This window comes from Meriones unguiculatus, chromosome 14, assembly GCF_030254825.1.
Source record: "Meriones unguiculatus strain TT.TT164.6M chromosome 14, Bangor_MerUng_6.1, whole genome shotgun sequence".
Taxonomy (NCBI): Eukaryota; Metazoa; Chordata; class Mammalia; order Rodentia; family Muridae; genus Meriones; species Meriones unguiculatus.
The window spans coordinates 15,053,894-15,072,655 of record NC_083361.1 but is presented as its reverse complement, the minus strand read 5'-3'; the positions used below and the strand labels follow the sequence as shown (position 1 = coordinate 15,072,655).

The 18,762-nt window shown below is 49.5% G+C and overlaps 1 protein-coding gene and 1 pseudogene across 2 annotated transcripts in view; both read right to left on the bottom strand.

Annotated features, from left to right (window-relative positions):
* Gtf3c1 (general transcription factor IIIC subunit 1) overlaps nt 1-18,762 on the bottom strand; it is a 67,590-nt gene that overhangs the window by 22,812 nt on the left and 26,016 nt on the right. For both annotated transcript variants that reach the window (XM_060366864.1, XM_060366865.1), the window contains exons 7-20: nt 18,394-18,555; nt 16,062-16,177; nt 14,036-14,348; nt 13,133-13,335; nt 10,765-10,901; nt 9,348-9,501; nt 7,277-7,380; nt 6,346-6,530; nt 5,921-6,187; nt 5,473-5,618; nt 4,555-4,652; nt 4,098-4,194; nt 3,813-3,990; nt 144-282 (exon numbers count right to left, since the gene is read on the bottom strand). In XM_060366864.1, the coding sequence (XP_060222847.1) occupies nt 144-282; nt 3,813-3,990; nt 4,098-4,194; nt 4,555-4,652; nt 5,473-5,618; nt 5,921-6,187; nt 6,346-6,530; nt 7,277-7,380; nt 9,348-9,501; nt 10,765-10,901; nt 13,133-13,335; nt 14,036-14,348; nt 16,062-16,177; nt 18,394-18,555 (2,299 nt within the window). The remainder of the gene's footprint in view (nt 1-143; nt 283-3,812; nt 3,991-4,097; nt 4,195-4,554; nt 4,653-5,472; nt 5,619-5,920; nt 6,188-6,345; nt 6,531-7,276; nt 7,381-9,347; nt 9,502-10,764; nt 10,902-13,132; nt 13,336-14,035; nt 14,349-16,061; nt 16,178-18,393; nt 18,556-18,762) is intronic.
* On the bottom strand, nt 14,364-16,055 carry LOC132647155 (small ribosomal subunit protein uS15-like; annotated as a pseudogene).

Below are 18,762 nucleotides of genomic sequence, written 5' to 3'. Positions count from 1 at the left end.
AGAAACAGAAACATGTCCAGGGCCAGACACTGTCCACGCCAACCAAACTGCTGTCTCTGGCTTCCAGCCTGAGGTGTTAGCCAAGGCTGGGGCCACAAAGACGAGTGTCCCGGCAGGGTCAGCCTTCGGGGGGAGGTACGCACGTGGTATACTCCAGCATGGCACACTTGCGCTCCAGGTTGTGCTTGTCCATGGCGCTCTCCTGCTCCTTCCGCAAGCTGCCTTCCGGGTCACTGCTCTGATCAGCGCAGATCTTCTGCGCACACGGACAACGAACCACACCTGGAGAACCAAAGCAGGGCTCAATGACATGTCTCCTGCCAGGTGCTGGCAGCCAGAGAAAGAGGGAAGAATGGACTATGAGGTCTATGAGGTGTAAGAAAAGGGAGGCAGAGAGCTGAGGGAAGCCCTTCTCACAGTGTCACACAGACAGCAGAGAAAGAAGGTGAAAGGCACAGCGGGGAACCTCTAAGGAGGGGTCTCTATTGGTATAGTCTGTTAAGGACAGGGAAACAAGTGGCAAGAAGCCACCTTCCTGGTTATGGCAGTGGTGGATTGTCATACAGGCACTAGGCTGACAGCACAGCCAGTGAGGGCAGCTTTCTTGGCTAGAATGGTATCTAAGATACTTTGCTCAGGTTTACTCTAACCCACACAAGTGTGCTCACAGTTCTGCTTTAGAAGGCAAGGAACAGAAGCTCAGGGAGATTACAAGGACTTTGGACAGGACCATTGTCCATTTAAGTAGACATGTGACATTTAGGTCTCCATAAGCCACTCTTTGCATGGGTCTACCAGGGGCTGGAGAGATGGCTCAGAGGTTAAGAGTTCAATTCCCAGCAACCACATTGGTGGCTCCTAACCATCTACAATGAGATCTGGTGCCCTCTTCTGGTGTGCAGGCAGAACAGTGTGTACATAATCTTAAAAAGGTGCCCACCAACATATTTGTTAAACAACAACCACCACAACAAATCTCTTGAAAGTAAAAAGGATAGACAATAGAGAGAACAAGCCGGGGACAAGTAGGGAAATGGTAAAAAACAGGGGTCTTTAGAGCAGGGGAGGGGATAAATATAGAAGGAGGGTGAAATAAAAGTTGTCTGAAAAGTTTTAAGAAATTATTTAAGAACACCTATAATACATGTAAGTCTGTCTACATATACAATATAAATGAATTAATTCCTTGTGGACTGATAATGCTCCCTTCAAGAGCCACAGACCAGCAGAAGTCCTAACACCAGGTATGAGAAGTTTCTTTTGAGCTGTTGGCTAGTGTTCCCCCAAGAAACTTCTGAAACATTATAGACTACTGATGTTGCCCTTGGTTGCCTCCCAGAGTGGAAATTAAATTCCTACTGCTCAGGACACCATGCACTTTGGACTCAAGACATAAGGACCTGAGCTGGATCTGACCCGAAAGCCTGCCCCTGAGGACTAGCTTTCATGGTAAGAAGCACCATACAAGAAGCAGCATGATGCCTATGAATGACATCAGTGACAAGCATGGCATGGTAACTCCAAGGGTGCAGTAGTGGCACACACACTTTGGCAATAATTAACAACTTTCTAATTGAATGTAAAGCCTGCTCAACAGGAGGGAAATCATTCCTGGCACTGGAAACCGAGCCAATTACCTAGGGCTAGTGAAGTCATGGCTCCTGGAGAAGAAGTCACACCACTCCTTACTAGAGTGGCATAATCCCTACCTACATGCTAAATACTTATCCATACATACCTGAAACTTTGCAACAGACAGAGACCATACAGCCAATCCCAACCAGTCCCAACTGATGTATCTACGACACAACTCCTACACGCGGGCTCAGGGATCATTGCGGAAGAGGGAATGGAAAGACTGTAAGAGCCATAGGAACATGAAGTTTGTTGTGAGATGAAGCCTCAGCAATGTGTCTGCCTCTAGAAGGCCTGAACAAGGATGACACCAATACCCACTCTAATGTGGATGGGAGGAACACTTAGAAGGCCTCAACCCCAAACAAAGAACAACAGCAACAAAGAAGTGCTGAGAGCGGGAAGAAGCTTCTTCCCCATGGAAGAACACACTGGTTGGTTATCCAATACTAAATGATCAGCCCTGAAAATATACATACAAGTAACATCACGTAACTGAGCCAGTTATATTTATATTCTTATGAATGAATACACACACACGTGTGTGTGTGTATCTGTAAAACAACAATTAAAGAAAAAGTGGCAATGAATTTGAGAAAGAACAGAAAGTGGGATATGTGAGAGAGGCTGGAGAAAAAGGGGAGAATTCATGTAACTATAATCTCAAAAAACAAAATTTAAAACAAAACAATCAAATGCCCTTCTTGGACAGGGCCCAGGAACTAGAATCCTAACATGCTGTCCAGGGGATCCGCGTGCTTGCTAGCATTTCAGACACCCCTACTTTACAGTCTGACTGTATCCTATGATGCAGTGATTCTCCACATTACTTGGGGCAGAACCTCCTCAAATGTTTGTTGAGGAAAGGGACAATGGCTGCCTCATTAATGATTGCAGGAAGCCTGTGATATCTCTGCTAATATAAGAGAGACAAAAATGCAACTGTCAGGACTGAGGAAGTGATGCAAATTACATGCTGGCTCACAAAATTTTACAAAGGCCTAACTACAGGGGAATTAGATGCCTTAAAATCTACAGTGGTAAGAGTTTCCCTCTTACTGAACCCAAAGCATCACCGAGACACATCACGGCAAGATCTATCTGGACTCTTAAAGCTCCCAAATGTAAGGGCACCTGCAGCGTGCTTGTTTCCTAATTCCAGCCACAGTCCCTCTCCGAGGTCAACCTAAGAAGAGTTTCTCTCGTGTGGCGGGAAAGCTCTGATGGTGACTGTGGGGCTCTGCAGCAGGAGTACAGAGGAGAGTTCTACCACCGCCTGCTAAGCCCTGAGCCGTACTTGCCCATGTACACTTACAGGATTTCCACTCCAGCATGGCACTCTGCAATACCCTGGAGATGTGCTGAAGAGATTCATGGGAGGAAACAGGATGGCTGGGAGATGATGACGCTTAAACAGCCATGACCAGCTCAGGGAGAGGAACCTATCCTTAAGTCTCCCACTTTGCCATCAGCACACAGGACCTCTTTTCTTCCACTCCAGACCCTCAGTCCATTCTCCAAATGGCAGTGGGGCATGCTTCAAAACACAAGTCACTTTCACATAAGCATTCCATGGCTTCTTGCTCTTCAAATAACCCTGCATGTCCTACAGGGCCTCACATCTGCTCCCAACCCTTCTTTCACTCTCACCTACTGCTCTCCTTCCAACAGCTCTCTAACACACTCTTCGAAGCCTTGGCACAAGCCACTTCCTTGCCTAGTGTCTTCTCTAAGCCCCAATTACCTCAGATGACAGCGTTCAGGTCACCAGTGGCCTCCTTCTCCTTAAGCGATTCTGAGCCCAGTCATAATGCTATGCAGTCTACACCCTATGTGTCCTGAAACCTCTTACCCCACTCTGGGTCTCTCTCTTGAGCTGTGCTTCCTCCTCCCTAGAACACAATTGCCATGAAGGCAGGGAAGTGATGGCCTGAAGCAGATGCAGGGTAAATACCAACTTGTGGATGAGCGTGAAGATGAAATGCTTCGGTCTGGATGAGGCAGGTGCTTCCCATTTCAAGGCCCCAGTTTACAAGGAGCCCAGGAACACTCTGAGCCTAAGACAGTGGTCTGAATGGCAAAGGACTCTGTAGACCCCCAGGCTCTCTTCCGGCTCTGCACTCTTGGTTGCACGCACAAAGGGGAAAGAAAGCAAGAGGCACAGCACATCAAGATACCTAGTGGGGTGTTTAGGCAGATACACTGCAGGTCAAACCAGTAGCTTTCCACATCCTGCATGGAATCCAAGACGTAGAGACGTCTCTCAAAAGGCCGGCTGCTGTGAGCCAGGTTGTAATGAGGGTCACAGATGGTGGTGTCCACAATGACTGCATTCTTCTTCAGGAAAACGAAGACCTGCAGGAGACGCCCATCAGGAGGAGGCACACAGGTATCAGCATCTGGGTGGGACGCTTGGGGTTGGGTTGACAGTCAGGCCCATTCACTGGGTTGGGAGGCACTACCTGGTCTTTATCCTGGAATTTCTCTGTGGGTCCAAACTGTAGCAGCCCCATGTAGCACAGCCGCTGTAGGTTCTCCACCACCGAGAAAATGTACCGCCTACAACAAACAGCAGCTGGTCCCCCACCACACACTGCACAGAGGCTCTGAGGCCAGGGTAAGAAATGAACTATTTCTCTTTCTTATTTGGGCTACTACTTAGTCCCCCAGGGCATTACAGCTACCTTGGAGTTTGATTTGGAAAGTAAATACAAGAGAATGAACCAAAATAATTCAGTAGCTGCAATTCCTAGCAGCAAATTTTACTTATTAAAATCAAGTAATAAATGTACTAGCTCACGTCTCTGGTGACTCAACTACTGAGAACCTTGAGGCTGTGCAGCCTGGCAGGCAGTGTCCTTTACTTTTCCCGGGACAGAGTGAGCATGTGGCACCCTGTCTTGTGGGACTTATTCTCACCTCTTATATAGGAGCTGCTGCCGGATGTGCCTGGGGAGGAAGCGAATCAGTGTGTGTTTCTTCAGAGGGTCATTCAGAAAATCCTCCAGGTGTTCCACCTACAGAGGGAATCTGCAGGTTCAGCCAGCTGAACACTAGGACCTCCTGCATCTCTCTATCTACCCTCTCAGTTTCACCCAGCACATGACGGAGGGCAACAATACAGTCTGGCTCTGCAAGAAGGCACAAAGCTGCTAAGCCCTTCCAGGAGACAAAAGGGGTGCACTCTCCTCAGGGAAGGATGACTGACTGCTGATTCCTTTGCCTCAGGGGAGTTTCTGGAGCTGTCCACTCACACACCCAACAAAACTGTGTTTCAACATGTCATCTGCCAGAGCAAAAGTGAAACCTCAATGTCCTCAAATAGAAACCACTGCTAAATTATATAAGTGGAGAGGACATGTGAATAGAATCACAATTCAGTTTTTAAAAATAGGGCAACACAGGCACAGGCACATGAAGACTAGAAGAAAACGAACCAAAATATGACCAGTGATTAACTCTGGTGATAAGGTTTTGGGTAATTTCTATTTGTTCCTTTTTTTTTTTTTTTTTTGACATTTACCAGGCTCCTATAAAGTGTTTTGTTGTGGCAGCATATCTATTATCCTCTTTACCTAGCCAACTATCTCAAGAACACATTACTATCCATCTACCCAGCCAGTTCTCTTATCAATTCTAATCCTACCTACACAGAATAACAAATATTTGAGATGCTTTCCCTTGACTGACCATCTTGTTGCCCACTCAGTAACCACTCATCTTTCTACTTATCCACCGCCTGGGCAAACTCCAAATAATTTCCTCCCTTGATCATTCCGAGTATAGGCTTCCAGCCCCACGACCCCTACACAGGAGATGACCCAGAGTCACAGGTACCTTGTAGCTCACTTGAACAACTTGGACAAAGATGGAGAGGGGCAGGCAGAGAAGAATGTCACTGACAAGAGCCCAGCCAAAGCCAAAATCCCGGTGGATGGGGATGGGAGGGACGTAGCGCATCCATGAGATCTCATCCACGTATACTAGGAAAACATCAAGGGTTACTCCAAGCAGATAGTATGGCCAGGAGAAAATTGTCTCTCCCTGCCTTCTCCTAAGACAGGCCTGTGGCTCTTACTTATCTCTGTCTCCCCCATACCCCTCACCCCCACGTGTGAGGAGCACTCACCTGTCTCTGTCTCCCCCCACACCCCTCACTCCCACACGTAGGTCAGGAGCACTCACCTATCTGTTTCCCCCTTCAGCCCCCACCACATGCAGGCCGGTGGCTCTCACTTATCTCTGTCTCCCCCTACAACGGCTGATGGAGGCTGGCGATTCTTACCTATCTCTGTGGAGAGCTCCATTTCTGCCTCCCAGGAGCTGCTTTCTCCGTTGTCTTTGGCTTCAGAGGTGTTCCAGTCATTTCCAGAGGAGTGAGCCCCCGGCCTGCTGGACTCCTGCTTATTTGTTTTCCTCTCACTGTGGAAAGTAGGCTGCTCCCCAGTGTGGCCAGCAGGGTGCCCATAGACCAGGTACCACAGGAACAGGTGCATTACCCGAAGGCGGGGCATCTTGGGAAGAAACCCTATGGAGCGCCCGAGTCCGGGAACTACAGGGAGAAAGGTGTGGGCAGTGCTCGAGCAACCTGACTGGCTCAGCCCATCCCACAGCTACACGGGCGACCGAGGGCCTAGGCGCCAGGGAGCTGACTTATATACCGCTGTTCAGAACAAAGCACGCAAACGCGACTGTGAGGCTGTGCTTTACCTATGACAGGCTTATAATTTTTGAGTGGGGTAATGCCCATCTTCTCGTCCGTCTTTTTCACTCGCGTGCTTTCTGGCTTCGAAGACGTGTTCACCTCAGAGTCTCCTGATTTACTTGGGACCTCTGGTTCTTGGCTTTCCTCTTCTGCCTCTTCTTGGGGTGCTGGGGTCTGTGGAACTTTAACCCTACAGGCCAAACAGGGGCACAGTAACACACTGGAGGCAAAGACAAGGCCTTATCTGCCAGGCCTGGGGTTACAGGCTCAACTGGTCATGGACTCAGGCAGATGACACAAGCTGAATGGTCTTTAAAACATGAAGGTCATATGGGGACCTTCAGAGGCTATTAGCCAGCAGGAAGGAAAAGGAGGCCAGTGTGCTAGCTCTCCTGACACTTCACAGTGGCCAGCAACCAGAACCAAAAAAACCCCTGATGGCAACTGGTTCTGTTACTGTGAGCACCCATCAAGGTTCCACCACCAGGGCGGTCCTCTGCCCACCAGCAGCCCAGACACCTAAGAGATTTCTCTCTCACTGGTGTGCATTTAGCCACGTAGGGTAAGATGCCACGACAAGACTGAGCTTCCTACACAGAAGCGCCAAGGGGGAGCGCTCTAAATGATTACATTTTCCAGGTGACCAACTTTAGGGTGGGTGGAGTGGCTCAGTGAAAAAGTGTTGGTCGAGTGTTTGCAAGGCCCTGGTTCCATCGCCAGAACCATCACAAGTAAAGGAAAAAGAAAGAAGTTAGAATGAAGACCACCACAAGTTCAGAAATGGATCCCTCTGTGGACTAGGTGAGCATGAGCCACAGCCTCCAGCCAGTAAACCCAGATCTCATGCAGGTGCATACAAAACCTTCAGAAGGCCGCTCCAGTACCTGCAGGCTAGAATGCAGGCTGGGCAGTTTAACTGTGACTTCCTCCACTTGCCTGTTTGCTGTGCTTGAGTTGGAGATCCGGAAGCGAACCTGCTCAATGGCACTTCTCACAAGAGGGTCATTCTGGTCCATGGATGGGTGCACGACCAGATCCACCTGTGGGGAGAGGTTGGAATGTCCCAGAGGGCAGGGCGGTTTGAACTGAGGTTCCACAGCAGGTATTTCCAATACACTCACAATTCAGAGTGAGGCAAAATACATAACAGAGTTTGCTGTTTCAGCTGCAGGCATCTGAACCCCTTGGGGGACCATGGCACCAAGTCTTGGACCACAGGCCACTGGTGCTGCAGTCTCGTTGCCTGGGCTGTCATAGTTCCCCAGCTCTTCTGATAGCTGAGGCAGCTCCCCACCCCTGCTCCACTGAGTCTCCCAACTGCACATTCATCTAGAAAGGCGAGCGTGGCAAAAGAGCAATCTCCCTGGCCGTGTGCTGCGGAGACCCTGGCAATGCACCCTGTCACAACTGGCAGAGGATGGAGGGCTGCTTTGCTGTCTCCTCTCCCCAGGAAGAATGGCTACAAGTAGTTGCTGTTTCTTGAGATACCGGGAGAGCAGATGTGCAGACGTCAGGACAGTAACACTGGCAGAAGTGCCACAGGTCAGGGGAGCAAGACAGATGGTCATGAGTGATGAGACAGGATGAACTGGGTACCCCATGAGGAGCTTTCTGTGTTGCTGTCTCTGCAGAGTGAAGGGCAGCAGCTGTGTGGGGCTGGAACAGGCAGCACCCCGGGGCCCAGCCAACCTCCCCTTGCTGGTAAAAAGGAAAGCCCACACCCCACTCTACACTGCATCCACCCGCACTGCTGTGAGTCCCAAAGGAGACCAGTCAGGCCACTTCTCAGCCAGCTAAAAAGTACTGGCAGCTCCTACTGGCCCCTGGTCCCAGACCAGCAGTGAATTCCTCAACAGCCTAAGGGTTAGGGCAGGCATAGGGGCTTCAGCCAATCTCTAGCAGCCCGTACCTAGTCCTGTTAGGAATCAAGCCGCAGTGGTAAACTTCAAACACAGTCCAGAAGCACACCAGAGTTTTTACCCATGCACTGCCCTGCAGCCGCAGGCCCCATTTCCACTCACTTTCATTTCTGTGGTTATGTGACTCTAACTGTTAGCCTGACATCCTCATCCCCTCCCCCAGGCTGGCCTTCCAGAATGGCACTAGAGAAGTCAATGCTGAGGCCAGATAGGCTCCCCAAGCCCACACTAGGGGAAGACTGCTGCCCTTGACAGTGACATCAAAGAAGTTCGAAAGAGTAGCTTCTGGAAAACCTGATGAAGTTATAGGCGCCCCTGCTGGTGGGGATTCAGTGAGAAGGGCTGGCTCATGACTGACTGCCACTTCTCAGCGGATTCACAGCGGAAAGCTGTAGGAGAAGGAGCTAGGTCAAGGGATTTGATGGCTTTATTTTGAAGTGACTTGCAGCAGATATAAAAGCCTCTGAGTCCTGCATGCAACAGCAAACTCTATTTCTTAAGTCATTTTTTGGTATTGCTTTGTATATCTCAAAAAAACCTAAGATATGTCATCTTGCCCACTTATGAGTGAAAACAAGTATCAAAGCAGGGCTCCTTTATAGCCGAGATGGAAAATCCAGTCAGAAATTAAGGGGCTGTGAAGACAGCCCCACTGTTTTCAGCCCTAGTGTCCAGCTGTTCCATCCCAATTACTCTGACCCTGAAAAATTGATGCTGTAAAATGTGTGCAAAGCTGCTGAGCTACAGTTACTATGGTAACGGCTCCCATCACAGTACTACAGAAACAGACACATCCCACAGACTGGCCCTCACCTTTCCACATGATAACACTGTCCTGCTTAACTCTAACAGGCCTGCTTCCTTCTTCCTCCAGGCTGGGCCAACTCACTGCTCTAATGCTTGAGAGGCTGCCCCTGGCTTCTACAGGAAGTCAGCAGGACCCCTACCCTCCAAGTTAAGAGACTAATTGGATGTCCCAATCACTAGCAACAAAGGATCAATCAGGATACAACAATGACAATGGACTTGAAAGTTTCCCACAGCATAGGGCTGGCTCTGTGAGCATCAGGGGAAGCCCGAGAGATTACCTTCTTCTTGATGCCATCCTGAATGACTGTAGTCCGATACAGTCTCAAGAGACCCTCCTCAGACAGGTTCCGCACCAAGCGGATAATGGATTTCTTACAACACTTGGTGGAGACACCCTCTTGCTTCTCCTGGTCCATGATCATCTTCTGAATCCTGGGCGTCAGAGAAGAAGGTCACACTCCCATTTCAATATGCACGGGCACAGGGGAACTGTGCAGGTCTGTCAACTCTGGAGTTTTTCACACCTAAGAGGCGGCCCTCTTGAAACACTGCAATACCATCCTTCCAGCGTAAACAGATTAGCTGAAGAGAGGCCACTACCCGCAGCAGCTCCACAGCAACACAGATCACACGATTCGACAGTGAAAAGGAATGGGGGAGGGACACACAGTGCTAGGATGGAAACCGTCTTTGCCAAGTCTGCAGAGTGACTGACATCCAAGTAGGGAACGTTCTCATCTCCCACTTGGTCCTTGGTCTGAAGCTCTTTTTCTCTCCTACTGATCCCTCTCAGTCTCTCTGATTCATTGTAACATTTCTCGATCACTCATCACAGAAGAGTAAGGCCAATATGGACATCAGGATGCCAAGTTAAACTGGGCACAGAAGGGATCAGGGTGATGATGTATCTGAGGTGGTTCTTTCTCCCCAGTCAGGCAGAGACAGGGTGAAGAACTCACATCTATGACTGCAGGGTAAGGACCCTTCTGCCCAGCGGTTCTTATACTGGTCTCAGAGCCCTGAAGGTGCTGCCTTCATGGAATGGTGGCTTCAAGATCTACAAAGACCAGTCCTAAAGCCTAGCTCCTTTATTTTTAACACACAGTCCTGTCTGGTGCCTGTTGCGATGACACTGCCTGCAGGTTTCTTGGTCTCCCTTCCCTTGTAACAACTACCCAGTGTTAGGGTTTGAATTTGACATGTCTTGTCCCCTACAACTCATGACCTCAAGACCTGGACCGAGAATATGGTTATACTTTGCAAGGTGGGGTTTGGCTTGAGGAAGTAGGTCACTGGAGATACACCTTGGCCCCTCTCTCTGCTCATTGGCTGTCATGAGGTGAAGAAGCTCTCTGACTTCATATTCCTGCCACCAGACACAAAAAAGCCAAGAGACCACACTGAGAACCCATGAAACCATGAGCCAAAATAAATCCTCCTCCAAGCTATTCTCTCATGTTATCTGTCATAACTACACAAAAGTTAAAACACTCAGGTAAGGAGAAAAGCCAAGGCGGGCTCCATGACATCTAGCATTTTAATTCTCAATTCTACCCTTCTCAACGACAAGACCCAAACCTACATCCTAATGACCACAATGGGACACCATAAAATGCTCAAGGCCTCTCAGGTCCTTTTATGACTGTTAACTGCTGGGGAGGGGAGGAGCAGCCAGAGAGACACCAGCACACTTACGTGAAAAGACTCTCAATCAGGCGAAGGTTAGTGACAGCTTCTATGATCAGATTCCTGCGCTTCAGCAGTCGGTATGTTTTGTGGGGCTTGTCCTGGCCTGGGCCATGCCGCCCGCCTTTTTGGGAGCCGCCACCCTCCTACATAACAGAAACACAAGACCAGGGGTCAGAAAGGGTAGGACCAGACAGACACCATACCTGAGGGGCACACTTCCTTTCAAGGAAGTCAGGTCTTGTTATTTAAGGAGAGTCCACCAGGCTAGCACCCTCTCATTGCAGGGCTTGGAAGCAGCAGAGGTTACCTGTCAGCTGATGATCCCGGGTGGCTTTATGGTCAGCTGGTTTTAGAGGAGGACTTAGGGCATCACCCACTGTAACACCTCCAAAAGCACAGAGCAGCTCCATGTCCACCTGGCTTCTCCCAGTGGGAGATAAGAACCCAGCACCCTTGCCAAGACTGCTGTCAGGCCATGGATAACTCGGCAGCACCTTCATTGCTGCTCTCACACCCCAAAAGACACCAGAGCTCGGAGAGACAAAAAGCTGTCCAGGGTCATGGATGAATACATGCGTGTGTGTCATGCATGTGCACGAGGACAAGGCTTCTGACTCTAAAACCAGGAAGTTTCTGGAGGCCGAGGCAGCAGTCTGGGAGTTCAGACTAGGTGGGTGCACCAGGATGGGAAGTGAAAGGTGGAAGAAGGGGACAGGAACCTGTGCTTCTCCCCTTATTTATGTGTATGTGTGTTTGCCATGCACGTGCAGATGCCCACACAGGTCAGAAGGAGTAGAATCCCCCGGAGCTAGAATTACAGGGGGTTGTGTGCTGCCTAGTGTGGGTGCTATGAACCAAACCGAGGTCACCTGGAAGAGTAGCAAGTGCTTTTAACTGCCGAGACAGTTTGTAACCACACTTCTTTCTTTTCTCTAGACTTTACTGTTTTTTTATTTTATGCATGAGTGTTGGCATTTCTGTATGTCTCGGTACTGCTGCATGCAGTACCAAAGGAGGCCAAAAGAGGGCATCAGACACCCTACCCCCTCACGGCCACCAGGTGAGACTGGAGCCACACAAGTTTGTGAGCTGCCGCGTGGGTAGGTGCTAGGATTTGAATTCAAGCTCTCTACCGAGAGCAGGGCAGCGCTCCTGACCACTGAAGCAACTCTCAGGCCCCGTCTCCCCCAACTCTACTTTCATTCTTAAGGCCTGTCTTCTAGGAGCTTAACATCAAAACGGGGTTAAGTCTGAATAGGAACCTGAGTGAAAAGAATACCTGTTGACATCATGTGGCAGGCACAGGGCATGTTTGACCGGGTGGCTACGGCTTGCAGTTCAGGAAGTGGGAATGTATCCCAGGAAGCTAAAAGTTGGTGCTGGAGTGGCAACGTGAGAAAAGGTGGCCCATCTTGCTCTCCTGCCCACCATGGGTGCTCCAGGACAGGCAGGGTTCTCTCAAAGTAGGGAGGGAAGTTTCCAGGATTTCACAAAGGTCCCAAGAGTTGTTGTCCCTCAAGTCTCAGAGCAACATTCTGGAGAAACTACAAGTGACTGGAGGTTGGAGAAGCAGAGTTGTGCTCTGCCAAAAACCTTCAGGGAGCTACGGATGTTAATTTTTTTTTTTTAAATCAGAAAAAGCAGTGTTAGGGGACAGCACAGGAACTCCGGCTAGGGAGGAAGGCCTGTTGCATAAGGATAGTGGGACCCCAAAAGAAGGTTTTGGGGGGCATCTAGCAAACACTAAAGTGTGGAAAGAGTCTAGAATACAACCACTCAGTGCCTACCAATTTTGCAACATTTGGGCTGTGACTAAAGTATAGGCTGCCAAGAGCAGAGAAGAATGGAAGCCCATAAGGCCCCCGTGCCCAGGGCTCTTATCCCCATGCTGTCATTCTCTTTGCACACCAGTTTTCCATCCCAAGGCACTGCCTTCCATCCTCACAGACCAGACTCCACAGTTCTCCTCCTAGGTTGTGAAGCCTGAACAAAACAGCAGCAAGAGCCACCTGGCCACAGATCTGGTCCATACCAGGGACCCTATCTTCTACTGTTTCCAAAGCAGTGGCAGAATCAGGGGACACGGCATGGTGAAATGTGACTGAATCATGTAATAAGTTGAGGTTTCCTGTAACAAAGGCCTTCATCTTCCTAAGTACACTTAAGGCAAAGTGTGGCTTTGACCCTGTGATATCAGGGCAGAGGCAGCAAATGGTACTGTCAATCCCCGAGGAGCTGCTGTCATCACTCAGCTCAAAGCCTGTGCTTGGCAGGTGACATTCTTACTACTATCGCACACTCCAGGCCCTGGATTCAAGTGCAGAAGCAAGAAGACTACGTCTACCTGCCACAGGCCCCTAGGGTCATTACTAACCTTGGGGTTGTCGAGCCGGACCTCCTCAATCACAGCGATGTCACCACTGTGACTATCCATGCTGTTAGGGTCGAAGGACGCGTTGAGCTCAGAAGAGCTGCTGGTGTCCAGGCCATCCCTACAACTAGAGCTTCGGCGGGCTCTTTCCTCAGCGGCAGCCTTTGGCTTCTTCAGTGGGTGCAGGTTCAGGACTTTCCACCCACCTGCAAGGAGAATGGGCACAGCTGGTCAGAGGAAAAACAAGGGCTTCTCTGCTTGGCAGTCAGGGCAGGCTAGCCCAGGGGACCTCCTCAGGCTCCCTCCACAGTCTTGGGATGCAAACCTGAACAGGAGACCCACAAGTCTATCAACTGCCCACCTTCCTCGCACCTTTCAAAGCAGTTATTTGAAGCCATTCAAGGTAATACACACCTGAACTCTCAACACTCATGAAACTGAGGTGGCATGGGTGAGTGAGTGAGTTCAAAGTGGGTTACATACTGAAATTCACTCTCAAACAAGTAAATAAAATTTTATCAGCTGTAATAGCTCACCTAGGAGAATATTAGACTACACAACCCTGCCTCCATAGTAGTGTTCTGTAAACCAAACCCTGAGTGGTTCTTGAATGGACTGAGGGAAGGAATGATGCTCATGGAACTCTATCTGTTTAATAGTAAAAACGTGCTGAATAAAAATGTTACTCAAGGAGACTGACTTGCAAGTAGCCAGGGCACATGATGACTGTCCCCTCCATATCTATGCTAACGGTGTGAAAAGGACACTTTTAGCCCCCAAATCATGATAGCATGGAGGGGATGTCCAGGTGTTTGCTGAGCTGAACAATTGCTTCTTGATGATGCCCAGCAGTGCCAGGGTGTATGGACCTGCTGTCCCCATATGCTTCAGGCAGCCCTTACTTACCCTTAGCTGGAGTGGAGTGGTGAGGCTGAGAGCCATGCCTAGCATCCCCTGAGGCTCTTGAATGCCCCCGGGACCCTCGGCCCCTACGCTTGCCACTGCAGCTGCTCTCTTCCTCACTTTCTGAGTCAGAGAGGAAGGCCTCTTCGCCCTCAGGCATAAGGGACTCATCTTGCACTGAGGCTAGGCTCACAGTGGTCAGCAGCTCTCCTCGGGCCTTTTCTCGTGCATACTGCCGGCTCAGGTCACTCTCCTCCGCAAACACACAGGAAATGTACTTGGTGGTGCGCTGCCGGCCTTCATCTTCCATGAACCCCTAGAGCAATGGCATGTGTTAGCATACACCAGAGGGTATTTACACCTACCGGTGTGCAGGGGTCCCTCCCCGCTTCACAGTGCCTTGCTGTCAGGGCCTGCCAAGATAGCACTACACATGATGCGGACCGTGTCTGCTCCCTGAAGCTAGGAAGCCCCTTCATCTTCTATGCACCCACTGGGCCTGGCTCAGAAACAGTCAGGAATTGGCTCGTGCTGGTTACGTAGAGCTCAGGGTTCAACACACTGCAGACACCATGCACACAGCCACAGTGCTGGACACCTGTGGATCGGTTCATTACCAATCCACAATCATCTCGCCTTCTAAAAAGGGAAAGGGGCTCATCCCACAAGCATGTAATGGGAGAAAGTCAAGATCTTCTATGTAGCCACCACATGCCAGGGATGGAGCTAAGGGTCCTGTTGTACTTAGATCAATAAAACCCTGCCTTATGGCAAAATGGCCACACAGTGGCCTTCCACAGGGTACGGATGAGTAAAAGTTGAGTTCCCAGAGTGGTACAATTGGGAAGGGCTGAGCCTTTAGGAGGTGGGAGTCTAATAGGAGGTCCCTGGTTACTGGAGAGTGCTCCGAAAGGTGTGTGTTTGTCCTGGACAATTTTCCGGCTCAGGATGTAACATTTATTTTAGCATCGTGCTCCTGCCACGAGGTACTTGCTGTTTCATTTGAGGTCCACAGCAGTGAGAATCATTTGACTTTGGACCAGACTCTCCAGAACATGCCATAGCAACTTTTTTCTTCTTCTTCTTTTTTTTTTTTTTTTAAATTCAAAGTGATTGTTTTGCTGGTGTATACAGGAGAATTTATGCCACTAGAGCAGAGGCTGTGGGTAACTCGGATTTCCAATTGGGTGGGAGGACCTGCTTAGTTTAGAGTAACGAGACACCTGGTGAATTCTGCTCTCTATCAGAATCAAGGGGAATTTAGCATCTTTATCCTTTCTGTTTCTCTCAAGATGGTTTTGGACATCAACTGCTTTCTTAATCAAATGGTAGAGATCCTCAGGGAGGTCAGGGGCAAGGCCTTTGGACTTAAAGCGTTTCAAGATTTTATTACCAGTCATAAATGGACCTGTGCCACGCCATGTGAGTCTGTCAGGATCACACCTATCTGGGAGGCAGTCAGGCCTTTCTTGGCCAATTTGTAAATCTGTTTCTTCATGTCGTCAGACATCAACTCCAGCCACATGAGGACGCTATGGAGGCAGGGCAGCGCTGACTGGGACAGGCCCTTCCCGGGAGCATGCATGTGACCCGTGATGGCGGAGGTCTGGCAGCAAAGAGCACAACCATCCTCTTTATAATTAACTGCCTTAGTTACTTCATTATAATTACAGAAAGCTGACTAACACCAACCTCAAGAGCTGAGATACAGCTTTGAATTATAAAAGGAAACACTAGGCCTCAGTCAGCTGCTTTGATGTCTCCAGGTGCCAGGCAAGTGACACCAATGAGAGGCTAGGCAACGCATTAGACACTAGGGAGCTCCAGCTGACCACCCTCACCCAGTGAGTGAGCTGCAAGAGTAGCTGCTGCTCTGTCACTCTCTCCAGAGCCTCAGCTGAGAGGAGGCCTAGCAGGCTGGGAGCCTCATGCAGTTACTGCTTCCTGGACACAGTACAGCACCTGCTTCTCTGATGTATAATCACATGGGCACATCAGACAAGGCATTGTAGGGATGACAGGATGTTACCTTGACAACCTTGAACCTCTGAAGGAGCCGACACAGCATTCTCGCTTCCAGCTTTCCCACGTTCATAGCAACTCGGATCTCAGCTTGGGAAATTCCTTTCGTGCCTCTGCGCTCAACTGTGAACAACACCCCATCCTTGAAACCCACCACTGCACAGGAGAGCTGCTCCCAGCCACTCTCCTGCTCCCTTGCTAAGCACAGAAGTGGATCCGCCAGACAAAGAAAGCACTTCCCCCTCTTCCCCAAGGAGCACTCCACAGCCAAGCTGAAGAGCACTACCTGACCCCGAGAACACTAGCAGCTCACTTTAAGTGTGATTCTCCACACTAAAACACTAAAGGGAAAGTGAATCATGGTTGTACTCAAATAGAGGCTGGCCTGTTAAGGTCTCTAACGTCACCTTTAAGCAGCAGAAGTTACCCTGCTCTCACAAATGAACTTACTCAGATAAGCGAAACAGACTTTCTTTTTTTCAGACACTTCCAAAAAGCATCGAAATAATTTTTAAGATACTGTGTGTGTGTGTGTGTGTGTGTGTGCGCGCGTGCGCGCGCGCGCACGTGCGTGCGTGCGTGTAGCTATCCTTGAACATGTGATCATCCTGCCTCGGCTCCCAGGTACATATGCCCCCCTGTTCAGCTCCTTTCTCAATGTGCATTTTCATGTTCCTGTGGAGACCAACAATTGTTCCTTTTCTTACAGCCAGGCCAGCAGGAAGCATGGGAGAAAATATGGCAACAGCCCCAAAGCAGAGAACCAGGAGCAGTTGCTGCCCATTTTTGGCACCATGTAGTTTGCAGTTCCCACCCCGCAGGACATGCCTGTTACTCAGTATCAATGCTGCACCTGCCTTTCACAAGGCCTTTCTAAATCCCTGGGCTCAAACACTCCAGGCAAGAACTTGGTTAGAGACTGCTACAAGAACTGTAGGCAGATGAAGGCAGGGCTCTTTGTTCAGAAAAACACTGCCTTTTATTTTTTTTTTTTAAAGCACCCACACACTTGAAGCTGCCAGGCAGAATCAATCAGGATGCAGGAGGCTTTCTGTATCAGACACACATAAAGATGACCATCAGAATGAGAGGAGACAGCTCACAAGCCATAAATGGGGACAAAAGGGCTATGGGCAGCTGTTTCCTGAAGGTGTTCTGAGGAAGCAATCTGAGCCACCATGAGAACTGTCAGTCAACCAGCTTTCATAAGGCTGAGCCATTAGCCAGCATGAGCTGCAGGTGGAGTCTAAGATGGAAGGCAGTCATGGCTCCAGAACCTCTGAGTATCAGAGCACAGAGGCTGAGTTTAGTTGTCTTCCTTGCAGCAACACTAGAAGATGCTTGTAATATGGAGTAGAGACCTCCACTTGGCAGAATTCTTGTTTTCTCTCTAGAAGCACCACGTGCTCTCTCCACCTGTGTGCTCACCCTTTGCTTTTCTCCCATCATGCAACAGCACAGGCCCCTATGAGAGGCTGGGCAGATACCAGTACCTAATCTGAACTCACCAGCCTCCAGGGCTATAAGCCAAAAACAACTCCTTTCTTTCAAAATTGCCTGTTCTTGGGTCCTTTGTTACAGCATCAGAAACCAGGTTAAGACAAAGAGCTGGCCAAGCTTCACAAGGCTTCTGTGGGGACAATGGCACAGTGAATTTACTCCTGTGCCTTTCATCCTGAGAATGTGCTCGTGTGGGTTTCGTCCCAACACGATGGTTAACTTTAGGTGGACTAAGGGATTCCTGGATAAATGGTCAAGCTTTACACTTAGATGGGTCCATGAGAGTTTTCATTTCTGAAGGAACCCGGCCGAAGAGTCAAGGGGTGATGTGGAGAAGACATGCTCAAATACCAGTGGCCCCATATTATCAACTGGGAGCTGGTGAGAACAAAGCAACAAAAAAGGCAGGGGAAAAACACTCACATTCTCGCTCCACTTCCCTCCTCCCTAGGTCAGGAGCACCACCTTCTCTTGCTCTGGATCATGTAAACCTACAGGCTCTCTAGGGGTTTTCCTGGGTCTTCCACCTATGCCAGCTATGGTGGGCCTCAATGCCCATGTCACAAGATGCAATCCCCTCAGACACTGCTATGCTCAGTCTACTGGTGCATCTCTAGAGAACTCTGCTGTTGTAACACAGCCCATTTCACAGAGGGAAAACAAGGCTCAAGAACCTTGTTAAAGCCACATTATCAGGATAGCAGCAAAGCTCCACCCTGAACCTGATCTAAAGCAGAAGCTTCCAGAGAAGCCTGCAGCCTCCTAGGCTTTCCCACACAAGAAGCACATGCCCTCTTGTGCTCATGACCTCAGGCAAGTGCTCTGTGAACAGGACTCACTGAGCTCATAGGTCTGCGTGAGCATGTCCCGCTCAAACACGATGTCCACTGGAGGCACACCCTTGGAGATGACCTCCTCGTCATCATCATCATCATGGTCATCTTCCATCTTCCGCTTGAATTCCTTCAGTAGTTTAAGGCACCGAACCATGACATCAGTCCCTAGGAACAGAAGATGCATCAGCAGACAGCAGACACAGCACATCATGGGAAAGCAGTAGACGGCATCCTCAAAAGGTCATAGCTGACCTGTGATCAAAGCAAGTCCATCCCCTCTGAGGTGTTTGCAACATTCAAAACGACTAATTTTGGGGCTGGAGAGATAGCCAGCTTGGTGGTTAAGAGTACTTGCTGCTCTTAAGAGGATCT